At 46.5% G+C, this 15,902-nt stretch overlaps 2 protein-coding genes across 2 annotated transcripts in view; one reads left to right on the forward strand and one right to left on the reverse strand.

The window, feature by feature from the left end:
- LOC135911573 (synaptogenesis protein syg-2-like) overlaps positions 1-15,902 on the reverse strand; it is a 180,713-nt gene that overhangs the window by 118,908 nt on the left and 45,903 nt on the right. The gene's annotated exons all lie outside the window — the stretch shown is intronic.
- LOC135911574 (uncharacterized) lies at positions 364-2,577 on the forward strand. Its single transcript, XM_065443899.1, has 2 exons — positions 364-1,345; positions 2,359-2,577. Exons 1-2 carry the CDS (start codon positions 392-394, stop codon positions 2,575-2,577), a joined length of 1,173 nt encoding a protein of 390 aa, XP_065299971.1. The 5' UTR covers positions 364-391.

Raw genomic sequence — 15,902 nt, forward strand, 5'->3', positions numbered from 1 at the left:
GCAACCCGCGTGGGAGCACGGCGAAGCGTGGTCAGGGGAGAGGGAGTCGGGGCAACGACGCGCCTGGCACCGGTACGCGCACAGCGCGCCACCTGTCGGGGCAGCGCCGTACATTGAGAGGAGGGGGTCTTCTGAGTTTGCCGCAAGATGGCTCTGCGTGCGCGGTAAGCGCAGAAGAAATGTAGCGGAAACTTACTTCGCTACTCGTGTAAATGCGACTTCTGTAAGTTACATGCTCATAATTACCGATATACACCGCAGTATAACTTTCTACGGCACGTTTTTAAGGCAACACCGCGTTCACTAGAAGCGCGTTTGTACCGCTTTCAAGCATCGAACTCGTGGCTGAGTAGACGACTTCCGGCCACCGAGCGTGACGGACGTGTGCTTCATGGGCTCCCAAGGAGCGGCTTTAGCGGCCCAGCCGGGTCGCGGTATCAGGAGCACTGAAATGCCTGCCCAGGATTATGAAATGGTTGTTCCGCATCTGCCATCAGGTTCGAGTGTTTTGAACACAGTATTTTTGCATGGTGATGTCACCGCCAGGCCATATCGCGTCGAGCATTTTCGCGACACCCTAGCGCGTCTGTCATTGCTGCCGGATGTGGTTGCCCTTGGGGCATATCAGATGAACCACCTGTGGGCCGTTACTTTCAACAGCGAAGGAGCGAAGGCAAAGATTCTGCAGGCCGAAGCTTTCAATGTGAAAGACCACCGCTGCGTGGTTATTGACCCGACCAACCGAGGTGTCAGGCTGAAGCTGTTTTGGCTGCTCCACGGTGTGCAAGACGACGACGTGCGAGTGGCATTAGCAGCGTTCGGAAAAGTGACTGAAATAACCCGCGATAAATGGAGGGTTAAAGGCTGCGTTGACAAGGCTTCAACAACACGGTCGGTTACACTGAAACTGAAGGTGGGTGTTACCATCGAGGACTTGCCCCATCAGTTGCGTGTTGGTGAGGACGTTGCTCTCGTCCATGTTCCTGGCAGGGCTCCGCTCTGCCTTCGGTGCCGTGGAAAAGGACATATACGCCGTGAGTGTCGGGTGCCACGCTGCGGGCTATGCCGTCGTTTCGGCCACGATGAGAGCCAGTGCGTGCGTAGCTACGCTAATGTTACGGGCCAGGCACGAAATGATGAAATGGCCGAACACATCATGGATGAAGCAGACGCGGTTGAAGCAACCCACGGAAGTGAGGGAGATGATGCCATCAAGGAGTCAACATTCAAGGAAACCGCACCCGCACCCCTTGCAGATACCAGCCAAGTCGGTAAGGACCAAACCCAGCCGGCCGTCGCATCAAAGCCAGCGTTCCTTCCGGAAAAAGCGGATAGCGTGACAGCTGTAAGCCTGGGGCGCTATAACGTAAAACTATTCCAAACTTTTCTATTCCAATTCTGCTATCAGCCCTCCGCGATTGGTTAAAAACTTTTTCGACCACCCCCCATTTCACCTGTCTGTCAAGCGACGTTACAAAAACCGCAATACCTCCCCATCTGATATGATGTGTGCACACTGATTATGCAAGATTTGACAGAAAAAAGAAAAACAGTTATTTCTGATTCGACCTCTTTTCGCCATGAGCCCTCGGCTATTGGTAAAAAGTTTTCGGGCTGCACCCACTTCACCTGCCTGTCACGCGACGTCACAAAACCGCACGAACTCACCGCGTCAAAGTGACGTGTACGCGATAAAGATGCATTAATATGCCGAACAAAACTAAATTTTTTTCGGAATAGCCGCAGGCTGCCCCGTTCCGAAAGGAATAAAAGATAGCTGCCGCCGATCGCTGAGACGCTGGCTACTCGCACCTGCCGGAGAGCATGGGTGTATTTGCGTATAATAAAACTTCTTGCGTGACCGTGTAACGTTTTTAGGCACTTTCGACACATTTACTACCTCATTCTGCCAACTCTTCTTTGCTGAGGGTCAATTTTAGCGTCATTCTTAAGCTTCCGTTACATGCCGCCGCGATTTTCGAAAAGCCACCACAAGCTAAGTAAGGGAAAGCCGACAAATCGCAGACGCCGGCACCACCCTCTTCATCCGGTTATCGGTTTTCAGTGCACTGGCTCTGCCCTAGTGAATCCCTCTCCACTTGAGTGTTCTCCTCGCCTCTTGTCAGCCAATTAGATACAACAAGCCGCTCAGTGTAGGCAATGTTATTCGTTTTTCAAGCAAATAAAAGGGACCTCCTATGAACGAGCAGAGCGTTTGATTGGTCTGTTCAGACAACCCTATGGGTGACCACCCGGTGCTTGCGTCGGTGTTACGCAAATTTGACGTCAGGAAATTGGAATAGAAACATATTGGAATAGTTTTACGTTATAGGGCCCCTGGTTACGACTGGGCAGCAGGGCGACAACCAGGAAGACGCCGATACCGAGATGCCCGCCGCGTCAAGTGTAGCAGTGAAGCGGGCTCACGAGGATTCGGATATTCAGGAACCGAGATTGGTCGGTGAACGCGGCGAGGAGCCTCCGCCGAAGGCACCTTCAACGCGCCGCGGACCGTTCAAGCCCAAACCGAAATTGCCACCGGAACGCAGCACTGCGTCTGCTCTCCCTCCGCCTTAGCGGAGGCTATTTTTGCCACAACGGTTGAAGCCCGGTCTTTGATCGGGTCAGTACTAAGCTCAAACACCTTAATGGATATGGTTTCACCCTGTTTGATGTGTGAGTAGACTGATCGGCGTCTCCCTTTTCCTTAGATGGCTGCCAACCTCACGTCCAGCCTACGTGTTGCTACGCTTAATGTAAGGGGCCTGTCGGCGCGTAGAAGGCAACTGCAACTGAACCGCCTTCTGCTAGAAAACGAAATAGATTTGCTCGCGGTTCAGGAAACTAAAATTGAAGACGAAGAACAAACAGACAGAATGGTAGCGGTCTATCGTAGCAGATACAGCATTTGCGCATGTCATGCTGTTGGAAGAGCGGGTGGATGCGTTATTTTTTTAAGAAATGGTATTGGGGCTGTTGATACTGTGTTCTCGTGTGAAAGTGGGCGCCTTGTAATGTGTGATTTTGAATCGGATGGAGTGGCTTGGAGAGCTGTGTGTGTATACGCTCCGAATGCAATTGCTGAAAGGGAGAGTTTCTTCAGACAGGTGAAGCCTGTCCGGCTTACTGAAAGGCGGGTGATCTTGCTTGGTGATTTCAATTGCGTCTGTAGACCAGAGGATAGGACAACAAGCCGTTCCTTTCGAGATCGGAGCGCCGAGTTACTGTCCGGAATAGTAGGTGAGCACGACCTTGAAGATGTAGGCTTGATATCGACGCATGAAAGCCGGGCAATGTACACTCACTTTCAGGGAGGCAGTCATGCTAGATTGGACCGTATATATGTTCCTGTCGAATGTTCGCTGTTATGTTCTGACTAATAGACGATCTATGTCTCTTTTAGTGATCACTGCCTAGTCATGGTTACAATCGGTACGAAGAGAATAGCTGCGAAATTTAATTGGGACTTGTGGAAGTTTAATGATAAATTACTGGAAGATGAAGAGTACGTGAATAAAGTCAAGGTTTATATAGCGAACATGCTGCGAAGTAACTCCGGAAGTTTTATGCAAGTATGGGAGCAGTTCAAATGTGATATTAAAATAGCCGCTATTGATAGGTCATGTGCGCTCCGGCGAAAAGAAAAACAACGAGTTAAAGAGCTGCAGAGTGCTCTAGATTTTATGCTAAGTACGGAGTGCTACGAGCCGGGATTGTTCACAAGGGAAATTAAAGAGACTAAAACTAAGCTCGAGGCAATAGACGAAGAAATGTACCGTGGCGCAGTCATAAGGGCGCGTAACAAGAAACTGTGGTCCGGAGAGACGCCTACCAAATGCGCGCTCAGTGATGAAAAAAGGCACGCTTTGTCGAAAGAGATAACGGAAATATGCTATCAAAACGAAATCACAAATTGAAGAGAAATAATCAAACAGGCATTCGTCGAACATTACACAGATATTTTCAGCCTTAATACTCCGGACACTGACTACTTCAGAACAGAATTCCTATCGCTGATGCCGAGATTAGAGGATGACCTTGTGCACGCTCTGGAAGCCAGTATTATGGCTGAGGAAATTGAATCAGCGATTCTGGAGCTTAGTTCAAACAAGTCACCTGGGCCAGACGGTCTCGGTGCATTTCTATATGAAGCCTTTAGAACAGAAATGGCAGTCGCACTTGAAAGACTAACTAGTGAATTCTATGAAACGAAAACAAGTCCTCCATCCTTCCGATCGTCCCACGTAGTACTAATTCCTAAAACGACTGATCCGATTAAGTTACAGTCTGTTGAATCATACCGTCCCATCAGTCTAACAAACGTGGACTATAAGATATTCATGAAGATTTTAGCTCGTCGCCTTCAAAGTGTTATTAAGTCACTTGTAGGGCCACATCAGACATGCGGCATAAAAGGCAGGTCAATCTGTACCAATGTTCACACAGCTAGAACTGTCCTTGAATGCTGTGACGGAACGTATGGGCGCGTGGCCATGTTGCAATTAGATCTCCACAAGGCGTTCGATAAAGTCGTACATGAAGTTCTGTTCTTGATCCTAGACCATATCAATGTTGGAACTGTTATTACAGAAGGTGTTAAAATGATGTACAATGGTTGTATAGCGAAGCTGATAATTAATAGGCAGTTAAGTGATGGTATTCCTGTGCTGTCGTCTGTGAGACAAGGCTGCCCTTTATCCCCCCTGCTTTTCGCTCTCTACCTCGAGCCCTTTTGTTTGCGGCTGCTGAAGAGCCCAAACATTCGGGGTTACACTTTTCATAAAGCTGAAGTTCGAGTTTTAGCATATGCTGATGATGTAGCAGTGTTTTGTACGGACCATGACAGTGCTAAAGCAGTTGTACAAGAGGCTGTAAAATTTTGTACTGCAAGTGGAAGTGCTATTAACTGGAACAAGTGTCTTGGTTTTTGGCATGGGAATTGGCAATACAAGCCCGAGACTTTTTGTTACATGCAATGGGCAGTAACTCCAGGCACCTACCTAGGTGTCCCCCTCGCACATTATCGAGATAGCAAAGAATATTGGGACAATAAAGTAGTGCGATTGAAAACCAGCCCGGCAAATGGGGAGGGCATAAATTTGTAATGTTTGCAAGAGCCACAGCGTGTAATTTGTTTTTAGTCGCGAAAATCTTTTATATGATGCAAGCGTTATGTCTGACGAGGATGTCTGTGCAAAAGCTACATAGAGTATTTGCGATGTTCATTTGGGCCTCAACATGGGAACGTACAAGTCGTAGTAATCTGTTCCATAGAGTGTTGAAAGGGGGGCTGGGGTTGTCACATTTGTTCCCCAAACAGATTGTAAGCAGGTTTCTTTTTTTGCGTGATCAAAAGGATGCTTTTCTGAGAACAATGATTCAAGCTAGACTGCGTGATTTATTGCCTGATTATGTAGTGTCGTCCATGCATACGGGGCCAATGCTTAGATTGGCCGCGTATTAAGATTAGACCAATGATTAGATTAGGCCAATGCTTTAAGTGCTTTTTTGCGTGAAGTGGTCGCATCTTTCCGAATACTAAAAGCAAGATTTTCCAGTGAATATTTGGCCGTTGTTACTAGTAAGAAGTTGTACAAAGATCTTGTTGATGTATTCTTGCCTGTACCGTTGTATCGTACAGTATTTGTTTTAGGTTCAGAACGAGATGTTCTTAAGAGTGTTAAACGAATGCCGGTAAGAGCTTCTGTTAAATCTTTCTTTTTTCAACTACATACAGGCACTCTCCCAGTGAAACCGTGGCTGCAAAGCAAAGGCATTTTTGTACCTTGGTCTGTGAATTGCTTTATATGCAAAAAACCGGAGACGATTGAGCATATCTTTTTGGACTGTCATGACGCAGTGTTTTTGTGGGATATTCTAAAACGTAGCCTTAAAAAGGAGTTGCCCTTAAGTGCTTTCGGAATACGCTTCCTGCCATGCGCGGAACCAGAGGGAGTGCCTGTCGATCTGTTAATGCTTTTGTGCATGCACAGTGTGTGGCGAACGCGTATGGATATTAGACATGAGTGCATTGTTCAGGCCCCTGCACATGAATATTTCATTGAAAGTGTGTTATATATACGCGAATTTTTCTGTGCACAGAGTGACGCTCCTGATTGGCTAAGTGCTTTGGACAAAGTGACTAGCCTACATCGTTCTTATCACACCACACTGATCCGGCATTGACTAGTTGTTTTTATGGCCATGTAATACTCACATTGTACCTTCTTTTGCCGAGCCGGTAATAAAAAAAAAACAAAAAAAAAACTCGTGGCTGAGTGGTCGCGTCTCCGTCTCACACCCCGGAGACCCTGGTTCGATTCCCACCTAGCCCATCTTGGAAGTTGCTTTTTATTTATGAAGTGCCTGCCGTGATTTATCGCTCACGTTTAACATCGCGGACGCCGACACCAACGCCGACGACACCGGCTTTTCTGCGACACGAGCTCCTTAACGCTATCGCGTTAAAAGTCGGTCAAGGCACTCTTGAAGTTCTTGTGTTCGAGTAACCTATAGAGAGACTATGGTTATCACGGACGTGTCCCACCTCCTTTTTTTCGTGTATTTGCTTTATCTCTCTGCTATTCTTTCCGTTGTTTATTTCCCCTTACACTTTCCCCAATGCAGAGTAGCAAACCAGAATCTCCTCCGGTTAACCTCTGCTTTTTCCACCCTTTTTTTTTTCTCTATCGGGTGTTATCGCGAATTTGACACGTCTAACGATACTCCGAGTTTCTTTAGTGAAGCGCCGCGAGTTCATGCGTGAAATGGAGCCGTGCAATTGTTTGAAACTGCATGCAACTTCGTTACGTTTTTCATCCACACAGTAGACTGTTCAGTTTCACTTTCAGCTTCAGTTTATTCATGTTACTCAAAAGTTTACATTCTTAACGGAATGCACAGCAGGAGGTGAATTCATAAAACAACTCGAGGGCAATTCTGCGTGATAAATTATATCGAAAGTGCCAATTGTTTACGTGCAATTCTTACGAACACGTAACTTTGTGAACGCAGAACGTCTCTCAGCGATGCCCTTATCAGTGGCGAAATATTGTCCTGTTTCGCGCTCTCGGCGAGTTTGAGTCCAGAGTCGCTACAACTTCGGTCCGTACTCGTCCACCCCTTTCAGCTCACCACACCCTTTTCTGGTCAATGCGCTCACTCACTAGCTAATTCATTCTACAAAATAAAATCAATCTTCGAAGTGGAATTGCTTCCCGTATCGCCAACAACCGTATAATCTAAAATACTTCTGCTAAGGTATACATTCTTTCAAGTTTATTATATTTTTCGTCCCCGCTCCTAACGGCTTCCTTAAGTGCGTCCAAGGAATCCTAATTATCGGCGTCTTTTTCTGCTTTCGTTTCCTTGAATGTCTTACGCTTGTGTTTGTCTTTGTTGTTTCTCTTTTGACTACGGAGACATGTTCTTCACGGAAAGCCAGAGATAAGTGACTTTCCTATAAGAATGTCTCAAAGTAAGATTTTGTAGTTCTGCGTTTCTTCGTTTTTTCTTCGTCTCACAAGAGCAGAGTGAACTAGCACAATAGCGATGGACACGATGGCCGGTACGGGAGGCCATTGTGCCGATAACAATGACAACTCAAAGTAAGACGTTCGTCGCAGGCGCAGGACAACGCGATTGATAGTACCGAAGCAAAAATAAACACTGCACATGGCGCGAGAAAGAAAAATGGAGGGGGAGAGGATACCTAAGGCGAATGGAAGAGATCGTATAGGCCTGCCACTCTGTGTGCTGCGTAACGCTGATTGAACATCCTTATTTATTGTGCTTCCCCCTTGTTACCTTTCATTAATCGTTTTATTCCCTTGCACGATGATGTTTTGTTCTTTTTTCCTTCACTAGGGCCTTATTTCAAATTTTACCCATGCCGCCTGCTCCTCGTCATTGCTTCCCTCTCCAAATGTGTTTATCGCACTCAGCACCAAATACTTGGTGAACTTGTTCAGCTATCGATCGGAACAGGTAGTCGTTATCAAAGCAGGAAACAAAAACACAAAGGAAAAGGCGCTGATACTTACTAATCCCTAACTCAATCTTCCTCTTTTTTGCCGTGTTTGGAACAGCGCGATAATCTTGTATTTTATCGAGAACGCCATATTACTGTCATAGAGGGTTTGCTGGCTGGCTCACGTGTTTGCTTTCTCGTAAACTCGCCTGTTTTGCCGGCACTAATTCTAGTTGCTTCGGTAACCCTTGTATCTTTTCTCTATTTGTTTGTTTTTTCGTTTCCGCACGCACACTTCTATTTACCTGTAATCTCGGACGCGAAATGAATACGCGCGCTCTCGCGTTAACGGGGAAGCAATTGGCGAGGGGTTTGGGAAAGGAGCAGGTGCCCCAGATTCCTGCCCAAGGCCCAGATGATATGCCTGGTGCCTAGCCTCGCGAAACGAGATGGGGCCTGCCGAGCGTTCCCAGCAATTCCACCGCCGAACACGAGTATTTACTCTCTCCTTTCGCCAGCGAAAAAGCTGTGTTGGGGGTGGAAGAGTTGCCGGGCTTGCTGCCGACTCACTTTCTAATGAAGACGAATCAGCGGGTGATTAGGGAGAACGAGAGAGACGGCTGGACGATAGCACCTGTTCTCGCCCGCTGTCTGTTCAGTGCAGAACGCGGAAATGGGGAGGGGCATCCGGAACACGAAGGAGAGAAGGGGGCAAAGCTGAGTCCCCGAGCATAATTTAGTGCCTTCGTGTCTGTGTGTACATAGGGGGACACTCGACTCTCGGATGGGCAGACCAAGCGATGGTTTAATATCGGGAGACAACGACGACTCTAGTTTAATCCACACGCCCACTTTCTTTGCACACTTCCTGCGTCGGCGTCGTTACCATTTGTACGTCGATTGGTTCTGGCTCGTTTTGCGCTCCGTCGAACTCAGTGCACAACCTTAATTAGTCGCACTTCTGATATTCTTTTTATCGCCCCTTCTCGATTATAGTGAATTCTGCCTTCAGCGTGGGCGTGGAATTTCTGCGACGTTCTAAGCGCGCCGCTAATCTATGGATTTCCGTCCTTCCTCTTTCTCCCGGACATCTCGTTTCCTTTATTCTTCGTCAAAGGGGTGCACTGTTCCGGAAAACTAACATTTAACGACGACAACAATCTTTGAGGGATACGCTGTAAACGTTACAAAATGTTCGTTAATGTGAGAAAATGGCGTCTGTGCAGATGATAACAAAGAGTAGCCGTGTACAAGAGCGAAAATGCGGAAGAGTTTGTTTGACTTCACTGCCCATATTCCGAAACGTTCTTCCGCTATAGAGTCATTCGTAAGAGAAAATTCTCGCCAATCCTGTTGCTCGATATGATATCGCCGATGGTGGCCGACCAATGACAAATAGTACACTTAGGACGGAAAACCTTTGTGAAAACGACAAAATCACGAAACAGCTTTCGTACTGCCTTGTGTGGTCTTTCTTCGTGAAAATACCTTTTTCACGCTGTTCAGTCAAGCTATGAGTTTATAGGGTGCAAGGAACTTACACGTTTAGTTTACATTTTGCATATTGTGACTGCAATATCACGCCCTTACAGAGGATATCTCACATGACATTGTGATTTAAATATCATCCCTACCCGCCCCCCCCCTCTCTGTTACAGCTTCTAGCAGTATCCTTTTCGTCTGAACATTGTTAACTACCGCGCTTGGCAAGCAGTCATTAAGAACCGTGTTTGCACAGTCATTGTCAACGGAGATGGATTCTATAATCGCAAAAGATGACGCTTATTAAAAGAGCTGGACGGTAAAAAAAAAAACCCGTCACCCTCCGCAACAATCCTAGGAGGATACTGCCGTAGTAGAGAGAGAGAGAGAGAGAGAGAAAATGATAAATGAAAGGTAGGGAGGTTAACCAGGACTGAGCCCGGTTGGCTACCCTACACTGGGGAAAGGGAAACGGGGACGGAAAGATTAAAGAAAGAAGAGAAAGTCCACCGGGGATATCGTTCAGTCACTCAGTCCGGATTACAGACGCTGACTCAATCCTGTATCTTTCAAATATCGCAGCAGCGCTTTTGTGGCCTTTTGTAGCTGCGATATACAAGGCCATGGTCCCAAGATCTTGTTCAAGGTGAACGGTTTTCTGTCTAACTGGTTGAGAGCTGTGCAGAGATCTTGTCTTTCATTTTCAAATGATGGGCAGTAGCACAGGAGATGGTCTATAGTTTCTTCGACACCGCAGGCATTGCACTCGGCGCTATCAGCCATTCCAATCAAAAACGTATATGCATTCGTGAATGCGACGCCCAAGCGTAAGCGGCACAGCATTGTTTCCTCATTACGCGGAAGCCCTGGTAACAGCCGCAGTTGCATAGATGGATCGAGGGAATGCAATCGATGGTGAGTGAAATCAGGTGTGTGCCACTTCTCCAATGTCATACGGTGCGCTAGCTTGCCTAAGTGGTGGGCTGCGTCAGTACGCGATAAAGGTATAGAAACAAGGGTTGCTCCTTCGTGTGCTTTCTTAGCAGCGTCGTCAGCGAGGTCGTTGCCGGAGATACCGCAATGGCCAGGCAGCCACTGAAACACGACGTCGTGCCCTTTCGCAATCATGTGATGGTGAATTTCTCGTATCTCCGATACGAGTTGTTCACAGGACCCGCGACGAAGAGATGACAGAAGACATTGTAAGGCCGCCTTTGAATCACAGAATATTGCCCATCGATTAGCCGGTTGGTTGTTAATATAATCAACGTAGTAGACTGCCGCAGTAGACTGCCGCAATAGACTGCCACTCCGACATTTTTGTTCTGTTTGCAATATTTATTTCATTTCGCGGTTTCTACTAGTTCCCCTCGCCCACACGTGAGAGAAAGACAGGATCGCACTGCACCTTCTTCTCCAAGAAACTGGTGCGAAGGTTAAACAGCACGACTTCTACTATTCAGATGCAGCGAACATAATTATTCCACGGATATGCATCGATTCTATTCAAGATATCACGCTTTCAACTGTTTGCGAGCCAAGTGATCACCATAATATCATCTGCTTTGCTTATCGTTATGAAAAAGCTTTCAAGGACTTGATAACTAACCGGTCCTTCAATTATTGTTCACTCTCTTTACGTCAGATCAAAAGAAAAGTCCATATTGCTTTTAATGACTCATTGGCTTGTGTGCCACCAGTTGGCGAAAACTTTAAATAAAACGCTTCTTGTTTGTCCCAGCAGCTCCAAATAGCACGACTTGTTAGCGACTAGTGCCGTAGTAGACTGCCGCAGTAGACTGCCGCAGTAGACTGCCGCAATAGACTGCCACTCCGACATTTTTGTTCTGTTTGCAATATTTATTTCATTTCGCGGTTTCTACTAGTTCCCCTCGCCCACACGTGAGAGAAAGACAGGATCGCACTGCACCTTCTTCTCCAAGAAACTGGTGCGAAGGTTAAACAGCACGACTTCTACTATTCAGATGCAGCGAACATAATTATTCCACGGATATGCATCGATTCTATTCAAGATATCACGCTTTCAACTGTTTGCGAGCCAAGTGATCACCATAATATCATCTGCTTTGCTTATCGTTATGAAAAAGCTTTCAAGGACTTGATAACTAACCGGTCCTTCAATTATTGTTCACTCTCTTTACGTCAGATCAAAAGAAAAGTCCATATTGCTTTTAATGACTCATTGGCTTGTGTGCCACCAGTTGGCGAAAACTTTAAATAAAACGCTTCTTGTTTGTCCCAGCAGCTCCAAATAGCACGACTTGTTAGTGTTTTGTTTCTCTGACCTTTCTTTGTGTTTCTTGTCTTCCGTCATGCTTCCAGTAGCTATCAGATATTTCGTGTTTCAAGACTAAATTGTATATTCGTCACGTTCTTATTATTTTTATCTTCTTCCGGCTCAAGATAATGAGCGTGGTCGAGAGGAACCGCGTTCTTTTAGGCGAAGGCGCCGGAACCATTACTCTTCATTGGACTAAGAAACGACCTCGAGCAATTTTCGCCGACAAAGTGCGCGTGCCGAAGCAATGCAATGACCTCCAAGCAATGAAACTGGAAGCACTGTCGCAAACAACGAGGAGTCTTAATGCTCGTCGGAGAATGGCGGGCCCCGAGCGACGCGCTAGAATGAATTGGGTGCTTTTATATCCTAAAATATGAAAAGAAAAACAAGTTTCGCCCAAAATTTCAAGCGGGCTCAGCGATAGCTGTCGTACTACAGCGAGCAGAAATCATCCGAGTGCCTCCTGCAGCACCGGAGAAGCCAATGGTCTGTTTAATGACCCAACTGCGTGTGCTCCGTACAATAATAAGCCTTTTCTTGTGCCTGTGTGTTATGGTGCGTGCTAGTTAGGTCGTCCATCCTTCCTGATTTCTCACTGCAACTTGACTGCACCGGGGCGCGACGTGACAATCCTCTTAATAATTTTGAGGAGCTGCAAAGCGTTGACGATGTGCGCTATGAACCTTAAGCTCGCGCGTCCGTCATTTCGGAGGAAAACGATGCGACGTGAAGTCCAACAAAACAGTGCTACACAATCAGAAATCTTTCTTTGTACACTGAGGTGGGGTCAATGAACACATGAGATCGGTAGCACTGGTGCACAAAAATGCCAGAAATAATCGGGCAGTAGCATTGTTGCTATTGTTCTTGCTATTGTTCAGAGAAATGTGATCAACACACTCTAATAGGTCATTAGTGAATCGGGTGGAAGTTTTACGTAAAACAATATCTGAGGCAAATGAATGGAAAAAACATTATCCCAGTACAGTGAAATTAAAATATAACTGATACAGACACGACATTAGAATAACAAAATATTACAAAAACAGTAATATGAGATTATTAAGAACACAAATAATAGTTCTCTGGCCAATTCAATCACATGCGCTTCGTTTTCCACTATTTGCATGACATGCGCTACCTTTGGCGGATTCGCTTACCACGTGATTCTAGTACGTGCTTCGAGCAAGTGACTTCGCACAAGTGCTCTCTATACATCTACACAGAAGCGGTATCGTTTTATCAGCCGCTCTGCTAAACTTGCGGCGATTTCTTCGAGACTTCCACAAAGTCGCACACATTTCGTTAAGCCTCCCTCGAACACGATAGCTCGTGCTCCATCACCTTTGGTCGCAATGCCTAACTCAACTGCTCTTTTGAGAGATGCTCGAGCAGTCATTTCGGAATCAGATGCGATACTCTCCGTTTTAGGTGGCCACGCGGATGAGAAGATATGACTAATTTTCGGTAACAGCTGTCGAAGTGAACTGCAATTCTGGTAGAAAGCTATGAGCGATTTTAAACGTTCGGTGATTGACTGTCACAAATTTGGCGGTTATTACCGCTGTTATTGGGGTGTCGGCTACGCTGATAGCATGATGACGCGACGATAAAAGTTTGAAAAAGCCCTCTTAATAAACGTTTTGTCATCATCATCAGGGTCTCTGCAGAGTGGTTAGAAAGAGTATATAAGTTCTCATTGCCTTGTCACCATTTTAGGAAGAAAAGATGTTAAACACATACCGTTAACGAACTATATTGCAACACTGTAGATCACCAGGAAAGTGCAGAAGCAATGTACTTATATGACGGCGTTAGCGTCAGGACTACGAACGGTTAACCTCAAGTGTTTTGCCTTCTATTGGGAGTGAATTTATGGCTTATGACTCGACACACTGCGGAATGTGTCTTTTTCTTACTGTTCGGCTACCCTCAATCAAGTAGTCACACACGTCTGAAAATACTGCTTCAGTGCTGGAATTCTATCATTGCACGTCACACTACTGCCATCTAACCATGGATAATGTACAGCTTGCCAAGTAACCTGCTACTAAATAATTGCGAACGTTGCCAAGGAGATAAAAAACAAACAAATAAGATCTCGCGTCCGTGGCTTGTTTACCAATTTTCTTTCTTTTCAGTGTTTGCCATCATAAACGAGAAATTTGTGTTAGCTGTTGCAGCAGATAAGCGATTCTCTTTTGAGGAAATGGTGCATGTATATACAAATGTACATACATACATACATACATACATACATACATACATACATACATACATACATACATACATACATACATACATACATACATACATACATACATACATACATACATACATACATACATACATACATACATACATACATACATACATACATACATACATACATACATACATACATACATACATACAATCAGCACAACCACGGCTGCCTGATAAAGCAAAAAAATGCTTTGAGTCCCTCTCCTGCAAATTGGGTATGTATGTAAGCGGCCGACAACACATGCTTTTTTCAATCTCGGTCCCTGACAAATGGACTCAGGTTGGAGCCTCCTTGTAGAAGAATGCCGTAAAAAATTTCGCGACACGCCCTACGTGTAGTGGGCTGTGATTTGAATTGTCGTAAAGACAAGGAACAAGCAATGCAAGAACAATTCTAATGGCAACAGCGGCCGTTACTCCGCCTATACGGGCTCCATGCCCACACGCCGAGCATGGAGCACACACATTCTCGTAGGCGCACCCACTGTGACGCAGCGGCATCCGCAATGCTCTCGTAATGTGAATGCGTGATCCGCTTTGTTACAACCTCATGGCCCCGCAAGAACTGCGCACGTGACTTCCCTTCTACTCACATTTTTTTTTATTATAGACGGTTTTCGTGAGGACAGCACTAGAATCTATTGGCGGGGCGCTTGCTTTTAGGAGTCTCCATCCTAGATCGATTTTGCGTCGCCTAGACGCCGTATTCATGAGAGGTCACTGACGTATACGGGAGTCTGGTTCGAAACAATGTGTTCGTTTTTTGCGGCATTCAGTAAAAAAGAGAGGGAAAACGGGAAGAACAACAGAACGAAACCTTGCATACTCCATCCGAGGTAATTGGAGAGATTCGACGCTCGTAAAAACTTGCGGGAGAGTGCCGCGAAAGTGTTGGATGTAGGTTTGGTACTTTGGGGGCTCTTTATGACACCCTGCGCATCAAAAATAACATGCACAGAGGAAGAGTGCGCATAGCTGAACAGCGGCGCGCTGTTCTCCGACGCAACGCGCTTGCAAGATACACGCTACAGAGATTGATGGCGGGGCAGCTAGGTGAGTCGGTCGCCGTAAAAAAGGACAGGCTGCAAGTTCGCAGGTCTCCTCTCAGGTAAACGGCACGCTTGGTGCCCCTAATACCCGACACCAGGTAACGACCGCGAAAGAGCGTGCACGCGTGCGTGTGGCATAAAAGCTGGCGCGACGGTCAGGAGAAATAGCTGAACCGGACGCGGAGAAAAGGAGGGAAGGACGTGAGAACGTGTTTCTCGACGCGTTGCCCCGCCGCTGCGCCATTACTTTGGCCGTCGACGCTCACACGCGTCGTCGCGGTTTTCACACGCTTCGGCACATGCTTCGTCGCGGTTTACACGGCCTTATTAGACTAACGCTTCTCAGGTCGTGCACTGCGGGGAAGAACAGTGCTCTAGTGCCGACGTGAACGTTACTTCGCCCGCGCTCCCTCCCACATCGCCGAGCTACTCTTGGGGCGCCCCAAACATGTTCACCTCGGCTCGGCTTAAGCTCAACCACCCCTTAAACCACCCTGCATCACCATTACCCGATGTTTCTAGCCACTTGCTATGCTTTCCCCCAGCCACATTGCACTGCATCTTTTTCTCCTAAGGGTGTACGTCCCACTTGGTGTACACCAAGCAGGACGTACCATTGTCTGGTGTGTTTGCCTAATGCATGCGCTCACGCGGGAGCATTTCTTTTTCTTACTTTCTTTCTTTATATATATATATATATATATATATATATATTTCCTTAGTCGCTAGGCTGTGTTCGCGCTATGGAGATGAAAGCGCCTCACTGCAAAACCTCGCAGCGTTCGCTGGTCCGGAAGAAGATGGCTTGGGCACAAGGACGTGGTCATAGTCGCGA

The sequence above is a fragment of the Dermacentor albipictus genome, chromosome 1 (assembly GCF_038994185.2).
Source record: "Dermacentor albipictus isolate Rhodes 1998 colony chromosome 1, USDA_Dalb.pri_finalv2, whole genome shotgun sequence".
NCBI classification, from domain to species: Eukaryota; Metazoa; Arthropoda; class Arachnida; order Ixodida; family Ixodidae; genus Dermacentor; species Dermacentor albipictus.